Below are 11569 nucleotides of genomic sequence, written 5' to 3'. Positions count from 1 at the left end.
CCTGCCCGTTGATGTCACATCCTCTCTCCTTAGTTAGCTCTCTGCTAAGTCTGTTTTGCCTCCTGCCGCGGCTTTGTGTATCAGCCGGCAGACTCACCTCCACGCCTTCCACCCAGATCACAGTGACATTCAGGGACGAGGGGGTTCATTCCTCACTGGCTCAGCCAAGCTCTGGGTTTAACATGGGAGAGGTGTATAGAGTAACACCTGACCCCCAGAAGAGGCTCGCACCGGGTGGGACTCCCACTGCTCTGAGCGGGGTAAGTGGCAAGGGGGTAGGATGGCATGGCAGGGAGGAAGATCAAGGGGCGACTAGTTCACTGAGACTGAGAAGCCAGAGTGGTGCCCCACAGGCCCATGGTTCCTGTTGACAGGTTTCTGAACACTCTGCAGGCAGCAGTGCCAAGGGCAGCCTCCAGGGCCCAACCCAAACCTCCACAGAAAGAGAGATGACCTTACAGCCAACCACGAAAAGAGCCCAGCCAAATTCCCCAGCCTCGGGGCCCACAGGTGAGGAAGGCTGAATCTCCACTTCTCTCACTGCGGAGCCCAATATGTTCTACTCAGAGAAATAAAGGCATGTGGTGTGTGCTCAGACTGATAAAACTCACAGCCAGTGAGAGCTCCCACACCAGGGATCTCCCCTTCCCAGCATCAAGCTGCTGATTCGGGGGTCCCAAGGACCTTGCTTGATATTCACTCATGCTCTCTTCCCTCTGACCTATCAAAGCAGGCTCCTGATTTATAAGCATCTTGGTTGCCAGACGTGTGATAAGCTCTTCCTCCTCCAAGATTCAGGTGCTGCTGTGTTCCGGCCAATAATCACAGGTGCCGAATCCAGCTGGGCAGAGGGCAGGGCTGGCACGGGTCACTGAAGGCCCCTTGCCACTGTCGCTGTCTCCCACAGCTCACTCAGCCACCTAACTGCCCTGTGTGTGAGGACAGATTGTCGAATGCCTCATTGAAACCTGAACGCGCTCCACATATCACATGCTCTCCATTAGCACAGTGAGCCCATCAAGAAAAAAAAAAAAATGGGCACAGGCAACGACAGGAGATGGGGCTAAGCTGGCCTGCCTGCTCTTGGCAAACCTGAGTGGTTCCCAATGCTTTTTCTGAAAGGCCGTCAGAGGGACTGACGTGACACAGCAGGTGGCTACAGCCTGCCATGCCAGCACCTCATGCAGGAGCACTGGTCCAGCCGGAAGCCCTGCTTCCCACCCAGCTCCCTAATGCACCTGGGAAAGCAGCTGAAGATGGGCCAGGTGCTTGGGCCCTGACAATCATGTGACAAGACCAGGATGAAGTTCTAGCTCCTGGGAGGTCACTTGGGGAGTGAACCAGTGGATGGGAGAAGGAAACTTAAAGAAAAAATAAAAGCCCATTAAATCTGGTCAAACTCTGCCCAAACTCATCACAAGAATTAGCTGTCCCCCACCACCCCAATTGTGCCAGGGTCCTACACTGAGCCAATTGACAGGCATGAGTCAAAGCTCACAATCCAACAAGAGAAACAGGACAATAAAGAACTGGGATCCAGACCAATGATGGACAGCTTAGCCACATTTTTTTTTTTATTCATAAGTCTAAAGAGAACCTTCATGAAATCAGAAAACATAATACAAATTATGATGATTTGTCTACAAAACCTGGAACCCAATTTGGCGTTCTGGGAACATCTAATATATAAAAACAGTTACAATCTGCCCCTGTGCGTGCTGGCGAGAGCGGCCAGGTCTGTGGATGCCCAAGTCCTGGGTCTTCTCGTGTGGCGAGGCCACATGAGCACAGCGCTCAGAGCAGGACCCGGTGAGCACCATGCGGTGCCAGGAAGCAGGGAAGGCTCTTCTGCCGCAGGAGCTGGGCTCTGGCAGACTGCAGCACAGCTTCTGTGACTTCCAACCACGCTTTGCTAAGGATGCTGCAGCTCAAGGAGCTACACCTGAGGGAGCTACATCTCAGCTTTTGCAGACTGGATGGCTAGAAGCACATCAAGGTCTGGTACAATGGCTCAAGAGCTAAACTCTCGCCTTGCGTCCGCTGGGATCCCATGAGGGCACTGGTTCGCGTCTTGGCAGCTCCACTTCCCATCCAGCTCCCTGCTTGTGGCCTGGGAAGGCAGTAGAGGACGGCCCAAAGCCTTGGGAGACTGCACCCACGTGGGAGACCTACATAAAGCTTCTGGCTTCAGTTCAGCCTCAGCCATTGCAGCCTCCTAGGAAATGGACCAGCAAATGGGAGATCTTTTTCTCTGTCTCTTCTTGTCTGTGTAAATCTGATCTGACTTTCCAATAAAAATAAATACATCTTAAAGAACAAAAGCAGCAGCACATTAGAAAAGCTCCACGATGATGGCTCCGACCCATTCTGGGCTTGACCAGAGCCGCTAACCTGTGTGAGCAGAGAGAACACTTCGCAGGCAGGGCAGCGGAAGGCAGCTACCACCTGCCTGGGACACCCGTGCCGGGCGTGACCCTTGGAAAGCCCTCAGCTACTTCTGCATGAGGCAATGGCAGCTGAGGAAGACGGGGTTGGTAGGGGGTGGTCAGGACTTCACATGTCTTCAGCCCCTTTTTGGCAGGGCCCCGTGCTCAGGCAACCTGTGGCCCAGGGCTACACTGCGTCCCTGCCTGTCACATGGCTCCATGAAGAGCAGCAGTCGACCCCAACCTGCCTGCTCACCCTGGGCAGCCTGGCTCTACGGACAGAAAACCCAAGTGGTAACCCGGGCCCAGGGAGCAGCAGGGAAGGGGCGGGCCTTGGTGCAGTGTTTCACATCTGGGGCTCCTGACAGGTACTGAGAACGCTGCTGGTCCTTGCAGCTAGCCTGCAGTACTGCTACCTAGAAGTGCAGTGACCTCTGGGGCTGCCTCCCAGGTGGGCGTCTTCCCCCCGTCCTCACCAGAGTGTCATGCTGCAGGGCGATCAGTCACAGCTCCTCCACCCTGACGGCAGATGCAAGAAAGGAGAGATGAAGGACAAACAGGGAGCGGGGACAGGGATGACGACACGCAGGGGGTGATCACAGCTGAGGCAAAAGAGCTGGGAGCCCCAGAGGCCGCCATGAGGGCCTGTGCCAATCACGACCACGGCCGGGAGCCCCAGAGGCCGCCATGAGGGCCTGTGCCAATCACGACCATGGCCCGGAGCCCCAGAGGCCGCCATGAGGGCCTGTGCCAATCACGACCACGGCTGGGAGCCCCAGAGGCCGCCATGAGGGCCTGTGCCAATCACGACCACGGCCGCGAGACCGGGTGGAGTGACGGAGACCTCAGGACAGCAGTGCCTTTGCAGAGTCTTGGGGTGCACGGTCTGGAGCAAAGGGGAACTCCAAGGGCTTTACTGTAAAGCGACATGACAGCACCCTCTAGTGGGTATGATAAATAAAACAAGCAGTGTTGAGTACACCCTCTTCTGATACCAAGGTGGCTTCAAGACTGCCTAAGAAAATGGAAACACAAAAGCAGACAAAAGCCCAGCGCATTGTTTAACAACTTAGTAACAGTTTAAAAACGTTTTCACTGCCAAATCATACTCCTCTTGTGATCACTGGACTTGAGTATTAAGGAAGGTGAATGTGCCGTGGGGGGGTGAGCTGCTGGTCCCTTCAGAGCTTGGGCAGACTGCCCGCTGGTGCCAGGATGATCCCAAAGACGTAGAAGAGCCCCAGCAGGAGGTTGAGCTTGGCTGTCCGCTGGGGCAGCTTGTTGAAGGCCTGGCTGCGGAACTGCCTCTCGAGGGAAAAGGCCAGCGGAATGGTGAGCAGGGGCAGTGCCAGGCTGATGCTGCAGCGCGTGGCCAGCAGGCTGAAGACCAGGTAAGGCAGGAAGAGCAGCGCCGTGTAGAGCACGTAGGAGAGGGTGGGGCCGATGAGGATGGCCAGCGTGACGATGCCGGCAGCCCGGTCGGACTCCATGTCCCTGGTGTTGTTGGAATGGAGGATGGCCTCGGTGCTGAGGGCCAAGGGGATGGCATAGACCAGTGGGAAGATGGCCAAGGACCCCACCTGGACAGCGTAGGCGAACATCACGGCCAGCGGGCCGAAGGTGATGAGGATGATGAGGTCTCCCAGAGCCACGTACTTGAATCCAATTCCTACGGCCAGAAAACCCAGAGAGTGGGCATGAGATCAGGGGCCGGGGACGGAGGCAGTGCGATCAGCCAAGATGCTGGCCACCTAACGTCGGGCACAGTGAGTCAGGGAGGGTGGGTGTTGCTGTGGCTCCCTCCGCCCCAGAGCAAGATCTGGTGTTGTCTTCCACGCACAGCTGTAGAGCACCCAAGGAGGTGCTGGGTTTGCCTGTTCAGGTTCAAGTGCAAGTCTGCCCTCATACACACACCAGGTTGCCAGGTACCATTCACCCTTCACCAGCTCCCAGCAAGACCACACTGGAGCGCTTGCCCAGGGTCTCTGTTCCCTAAATACATGCAGGCATATTCCAGTTTTTAAAACCTGCAGAGAATCACAACGAAACTGCAGGAGCCCCAGTAGTACGCATAAAGAAACCTCGGCCATTGGGCCCAGCGCGGTGGCACAGTGGTTAAGGTCCTCGCCTTGTACGCCCAGGATCCCATATGGGCGCCGGTTCTATCCCAGCAGCCCCGTTTCCCTTCCAGCTCCCTGCCTGTGGCCTGGGAAAGCAGTCAAGGATGGCCCAAGGCTTTGGGACCCTGCACCCACGTGGGAGACCCGGAAGAGGCTCCTGGCTTCAGATCGGCATAGCATCGACCGTTGAGCTCACTTGGGGAGTGAATCATCGGATGGAAGATCTTCCTCTCTGTCTCTCCTCTCTGTATATCCGCCTTTCCAATAAAAAAATAATAAAAATAAATCTTTAAAAAAAAAAGAAACCTCGGCCCACACGAGTGAAACAAGGAGACAATGAAAATGGTAGTCCCACCACGCCTGCTCCTGCTCCTGTCTGCTGGTGACGAAAGGCCCGTCTACCCCGCTTCTCCTGAACCTGCTTGTTCTCTCCCTCCCCAGTACCACATCTCATCCACCCCTCTTCCCTCCCCAGTCGGGCCTGGGTTATCACAACAGCATTCTAGCAACTTCCAGTCTTTTCACAGCCTCCCCTGCCCTTGTAGTCAGAGTGATACTGGGCCAGCACCATGGTACCATAGGCTAAGCTTCTGCCTGTGGTGTTGGCATCCCATGTGGGTGCTGGTTCGAGTCCCAGCTGCTGCACTCCCGATCCAGCTCCCTGCTAATGGCCTGGGAAAGCAGCAACAGACGAGCCAAGCCTTCTGAACCCTGCATCCATGTGGGGAGTGAATCACCAGAAGGAAAGTATTTCTCTCTCTCTTTCTCTGTATCTGACTTTCTTTAAGTAAATCTTTAGAGGAAAAAAAAGTCCCCGCTCTCCAACCTGGCCACATTGGGCCCCATTTCTCTGTGCCTCATCCTGAGCTCCTTTGCTGTCTCCAGTCACATCTCTCAGTTCCTGGGAGACCTTCACCTGTCAGTTCCTGGGGGACCCCCTTCCACCTGTCCGACTCCCTCTTCAAGCCCATTCAGAGAGCTTTCCTCTGAGGCACACTGCATCTCACTTCCGATGACACCTGTCTTTCCTGGGAAGCTCCGTGAGGGTGCAGCCTGCTGTCTGGTCCCCAAGCCTAGGACACAGCGGCACTGAACACACCGCGCCAGTAACAAGCCCCTTGGAGCGGGTCAGGAAACCCCCCACTCGGAGCCTGGAAGAGCAGTCTGAAAGAGTTGAAGATGGTCCCTAAGGGAGGGGGAACACATGCCTGGGGAACCTCCGGATCTCACCAAGCCACACACACGCTGCAGCCTCAGGATCAGGACACCCCGCTCCTGTTTTGCTGCCTGCTAATGCATCTGGGAGGCGGCAGAGGACAGCCCAAGTGCCTGGGAGACCCGGGGGAGTTCTCCGCTTCCGGTCATGGGGGACATCTGGGAAGTGAACTAGTAGGTGAAAGATCTCTCTATCACTCTGCCTTCCAAGAAGAGTAAAATATGCCAGGCATTCGAGTTTATACTGAAATAAATAAATACGCAAATATAAGTAAAGGTATGGTTCACACTGAATGGTTCCATGGATACAATGTTCTAGATGAGAACCTTGTATGTGAAAGAAATCAGGGCAGTGGCTGCCTGGAGAGCAGGACAGTGAGAACGAGATGGGTAGGGAAGCACTGGGGGGTGATACAGGCGCAACATCTGGTGCCGGAAGGAAGCCTGGTGAGGGAGCTGGAGCATTCCCCTGCTGGGCTGTAGCTCCTTTTGGTGAGCACTAGAGCCAGGGCTGGGGGTGCGCCAGGCTAATCAAGGTGGCAGTACCCGCTGGTATGCATGTGGGCCGGGTTGGGGAGCTGAACTAAGCTGAAAGACCCATGTGTGTACAGGAGAGCAAGATGGCATACGGCATGCACTGGCCTAGACCATAATACATGCTAGCTGGCACATGTAAAAACGCAGCTCTCACTGGGGGGAGAGCCTGGTGTGAGTTGTTGGGGGGTCACCCCAACTAGGCTGTGGCACCTGCTAGTGTGGGCAAGACCAGGCCTGCAGCAGGCTGGGCTGGGCTGAGCTAGCGGGGCTGGGGGCAGAACTGACCAGGAAGCCGCATCTACCAGTATGTGTAATTGCACTGGCTGGTACAGGTAATGACCAAACCTAACCCTAAACTAGGTGGCACACACAAGAGTCAAGTCTGAGGTCATCCCAGGCAAGGTTTCTTGGGGGACTCTCAGAAACTAGATGACCGGACTCAAACCCCAGCCACAAGGAGAATCGCAAGATATGAGGTCTGACCTGGGAGTGCATGTATCGGGACCGGGCCTTCTCTGTGCTGAAGCCTGAAGCTCTGTGCTGGACAGCATGCCTGGATGCATATGGGGGGTATGGCAGCCAGCTCATCCAGGCCAGAAGAGGATGCTGAATGCCTCACTGGGGGATGGAAAGCACAGCAGCGCGAGTATCTGGGTCAGTGTACACACACTGAGGTGAACGTGGTCAGCCATTCGACCTTGAAAAGATGTTCTCAACCCTGATGCGAAAAAGCTGATGTCTCAGAATATCAAACCACTCAAGTAACTCCCTCAGAATATTCTTCCCCATGTCAGGGTTCTAAGGCATCATCAAGTGACTGTCCTCCATCCCTGGGTGCAGATGAAGTTTGACAGCAAGGAACAGGCCAGCACACCATTAGAATAAAAAGAACAGAACGGAAACATGTATCCTATCCACCTTCTTCCACACCTTGACCTTCCCCACCCTGATGGGAGGCTAACATGAGCACGCAGCTTTCTCAACTATGCAAACAATATGAAAAATTAAAAAAAAATTATGTCATTACTCTGCTCAACATCAGTTCACTCAATGATTTTTTTTTAAAAGATTCATTTATATTTTTGGACCCGGCATGGTAGCCTAGTAGCTAAATCCTCGCCTTGCATGTGCTGGGATCCCAAATGGGCGCTGGTTCATGTCCTGGCTGCTCCGCTTCCCATCCAGCTCCCTGTTTGTGGCCTGGGAAAGCAGTCGAGGATGGCCCAAAGACCCTGTGCTCACGTGGGAGACTTGGAGGGAGCTGGCTTCTGCTTTGCTGCAGCTGCTGCATCCACTTGGGGGTGAACCAGAGGACAGGGCTAGCTCTCTGATTTGTTTTTGTATTAGAAAGGCAGATTTAAACAGAGAAGGAGAGACACACAGAGAGATCTTTCATCTGCTGGTTCACTGGGCAAATGGCGGTAAGGGTGGGAACTCGGTCAGTCTGAAGCCAGGAACCAGGAGTTTCTTTCAGGTCTCCCACATGGGTGCAGAGGCCCAAGGAGTTGAGGCATCTTCTGCTGCATTCCTAAGTCATTAGCAGGGAGCTGGATTGGACGTGGAGCTGCCAGGATTACAACTGGCACCCATATGGGATCCCGGTGTGTGTAAGGTCAGGACTATCCACTAGGCTACAGTGCTGGGCCCCCTTGATGGCTTCACACCAGGCACTGGGCCAGGCGTTGCTCAGAGCTCTTGGAGTTCTGCCAATGACAGAAACCAAAAGTGCAGGGAGCTTGCTGTCTAAGCGGGGAGACGACTGAACCGTTGGCAGGACGTGGGGAGAAGTTCTGAGGCCCCACATGTATTTAAAAGGAAGAGTCAATAGGATTTGCTAACAAATAGGGTGCGAAATAAGGAAGGAAGAGTCCAGGACAACGGCCGTGACTCTTGGCCTAAAGAGCTAGAAGGACGAGGTGGCCACTGGGTGAAGTGGGCAGGGCCGCAGCGGGGACGTTTTCCCTGGAGGGATGATTACGAGTCTGATTTTAGCTATGCTGGGCTAGGGGTGTCCAAAGTTCCTGATAAGGGCAAAACCAGGGTGCCAGTGTGGTGGGAAAGCACTGTTTTCACTTTATCTCTCCTCTCGGCAGCATCTGCTGAGTCCCACAAGGGCAGGGACCTGTGCCTGTGACGTTCACTGAGAGTGGTCCCTGACACACGATCCAGGCTCAGTCTATAACCACTGGCCCACCACTACCTTCGGCAGATTGCTGCAAGAATTTCCCCGTTAGTGCCCTTGTGGTGGCATTGCAGGTAAATCTGTTGCCTAGGACACAGACACATCCCATAGGGGTGCAAGTTGATGTCCAGGCCACTCCACTTTCCATCCAGCTCTCTGCTCATGGCCTGGGAAAAGCAGTGAAAGATGGCCCGAGTGAGGGGACCCTGTCCCCGCCCCACCCCACAGGAAACCTGCATGAAACTCTTGGCTTGGGCCTGAACCAGGCCTGGCCGTTGTCGCTATCTGGGGATTGAACCAGCAGATGGAAGATGGAATGACAGAGACCAGTCTGCAATCAGCGTGGATCTGTGACATCCCTTGCTGGGTGGAAGACCTCCTGTTCCTGGAGTTTCTCAAATTCCTTCCAGAACATCAGAACAGCCCCCTTGGTGTAGGGTGGAGCAGATGCCCCTAAAACTATGCTGTCTCCCCCCGAGGGACTCACCCAACCAGGTTCCAGAACAGGTCACTGCTGGTCTGCCTCCCCCCATGGCTGGCTTCCTCGTTCCCACACACCAGCCATCTTCACTCCCACAACGACGTCCCAAGCCACTGGGACCCAGCTCTTACCTCCCGTGTAGAGAAAGGAACCCGACAGGCCTCCAAAGTAGATGAGAGCCAGGTGCTCCAGCCTCAGGGGGGACAGGCAGTAGAGGCCAGCGGCACAGACGCAGCCCAGCGTGTAGAGGCAGACGCCGAACCGGACCACATCCTGGGGCTCCAAGATGCGGTCCACCAGGGTCCTGTCATCGCTCTTCTTGTGATCGATGCCCTTGGAGAAGTCATAGTAAGTGTTCACCAAGTTGCCGGCCCCGTGCACGGCTAGGACGGCCACCGCACAGCCCACCAGGAGCCTGGGGTCCAGGGAGCCTTGCGAGCGGTAAGCCAGGGCACTGCCCAGGGCCACCGGGGTGAGCGAGGCGCTGAAACTCCAGGGCCTCAGGGCCAGCACGTAGGACGCGCACTTGTGCCTCCAGGAGCGCGGGGCAGCGCCGTCCGGCTCGGCACAGTCCTGGCCCAGTGGGGCCGCGGATGTCTCTCCCGCCTGGATGCTTATCTTGTCCCCGACGATCGGCAGGGCCGCCATGGAAGTCCCACGAGGTGGGGCGGCCGGCCTGACCTTCCTTCGGATCCACACCCCTCTGCAACCCCCCGGAGCAGGGATCTGAGTTCTGCGGGCAGTAACCGACGTGCTTTGCACCTCTCGAGGGCCGCTCGGACCCCTTAGATAACCCTGTGTCCGTCTCGGGCTCCCGTGCTAGCGCCCAAGTCGAGCCGCGGCCACCTCCTCCTCCTCCTGCGGGCCGCGGGGGCCGCCATGTTGTGCGCTAACCTCCGGAGGTCCGCACGGAAACAGCAGCCGGTGGCGTGGGAAGGGCCGGAGGGCGGGACTGGGAACGGGGGTCGGGGCGGATTCGGAGGAGCACCCGAGCCCGGCTCCGAAGCTGGCGGCAGCCTCGCTGGAAAACCTCACTTCGTGTCGTCAGAACGACTCCGATACCTGTTGCTTTATGACTAACTGGAGACTTTAACTTACTCGAATTAGTTTAATCAGTCTACTCAAGCGAGAGCGTTTAGCGAGCGCCTACGGTGTACAGACACCCCTGGAGGGGTTTTTTTGGGGGTCTATGGTGTGTGCATGGTTAAAGTGCTTCTCCTGTGTCTCCATAAACCCATCCTAAGTTGAAATGACCAGGCAAAAATGCATTTATGTTGCGGTTCTGTCATTAAACTGACACCTGGGACTCCCACGTCCCATGTCAGTCGCTTGTAGGACTCGACTTTCTGTCCAGTTTCCTACCAATATGCTTCCTGGGAAGTGGCACTTAGGTTGTAAATCTCTGCCTTCCACATGGGAGACCAGGATGAAGCTCTGGCATCTGGCTGTTATTGGTATTTGGGAGTTAACCAGTGGATGGAAGAGACTTCTCTGTTTCTCTGCCTTTTTTCACATGTAAAAACCAATAAACTTATTTTTTGTCTTTAAGATAGACTTTGTTTGAGAGGCAGATCTTTGTTCGAGTGGCAGATCTTCTGTCTGCTGGTATACTCCCTGGGACCAGGTGGGTCGTTAGCCAGAAACTCCATCTGGGTCTCCTGGGTGAGCGGCATCCTCTTGCCTTCCCAGGCACATCAGCAGGAAACTGGATCAGATGCAGAGCATTCAGGACTCTGATATGAGATGCTGGTGTCGCAGGCAGCAGCTCTGCTAGCACCACAAAATCGGGTACTTTAAATGATGCAGTATCTTCCTCTCTGTCTCTGCTCCTCTCTGTCATCTGACTTTGCAATAAAAAAAAAGGGGGGGGGGTGACCGAGCTTGGTGGCCTAGCAGCTGAAGTCCTTGCCTTGAATATGCCAGGATCCCATTTGGGCTCCGGTTCTAATCCTGGCAGCCCCACTTCCCATCCAGCTCCCTGCCTGTGGCCTGGAAAGGCAATGGAGGACGGCCCAAAGCCTTGGGATCCTGCACCCACGTGGGAGACCTGGAAGAAGCTCCTGGCTCCTGGCTTTGGATTGGGTCAGCACTGGCTGTTGCAGCCACTTGGGCAGTGAACCAGCAAACAGAGGCTCTTTGTATCTCCTTCTCTCTGTAAAATTGCCTTTCCAATAAAAAATAAATCTTTAAAAAATAAAAAGAAAGAAATGTAGCTGAGTGATGATTTCACTAGAGTCCAAACCTAGAGTCATGACCACACATTAACAAAACAGCTGCCCAAGCATTTGTCAGCCACCGAATGTATGCACACATCTCTTACTACGGCCGTTTCACTTTAAAAAATGCTTATTTTTATTACACACTCCCTGGTGATCACAGAGACAGGCAGAAATCCCCTCAAATCCCATTATACCTGAGTTGCGTCTTTCACCCAGGGAAACACACATAATATGTATAAAACATCTAAAGGGTTAGGCTACAATAACTTTGTTAGATAAATCACAAACCTTTCTTTTCCTAGCAACGATCCGCTTACGTGATCATTACTAATGACTACCGAAGAGTTCCGGAATGAAAACGCCCGATTTATTTCACCCGATTCCTGTCT

General features: G+C 54.7%; 1 protein-coding gene across 1 annotated transcript; it reads right to left on the bottom strand.

The window, feature by feature from the left end:
• Positions 1-2312: 2312 nt before the first annotated feature.
• UBIAD1 (UbiA prenyltransferase domain containing 1) lies at positions 2313-9842 on the bottom strand. The gene is made up of 2 exons (XM_040987908.1): positions 9093-9842; positions 2313-4095 (listed from the first exon to the last, which is right to left on the bottom strand). The coding sequence occupies exons 1-2, from the start codon at positions 9607-9609 to the stop codon at positions 3608-3610; spliced, it is 1005 nt and encodes a 334-aa protein (XP_040843842.1). The 5' UTR covers positions 9610-9842; the 3' UTR covers positions 2313-3607.
• Positions 9843-11569: the final 1727 nt, after the last annotated feature.

Source organism: Ochotona curzoniae, unplaced genomic scaffold (assembly GCF_017591425.1).
Source record: "Ochotona curzoniae isolate NIBS_2020 unplaced genomic scaffold, NIBS_Ocur_1.0 contig_4792, whole genome shotgun sequence".
In the NCBI taxonomy this organism is placed as follows: domain Eukaryota; kingdom Metazoa; phylum Chordata; class Mammalia; order Lagomorpha; family Ochotonidae; genus Ochotona; species Ochotona curzoniae.
The sequence above is the reverse complement of the archived record's forward strand: the minus strand, read 5'-3'. Positions and strand labels throughout refer to the sequence as shown.

Coding starts and splice junctions, on each gene's coding strand:
- UBIAD1 (XM_040987908.1), bottom strand. CDS start 9,609: ATGGCGGCCCTGCCGATCGTCGGGGACAAGATAAGCATCCAGGCGGGA. Junction 4,096..9,092: donor TTCCTTTCTCTACACGGGAG/GTAAGAGCTGGG, acceptor TTCTGGCCGTAG/GAATTGGATTCAAGTACGTG.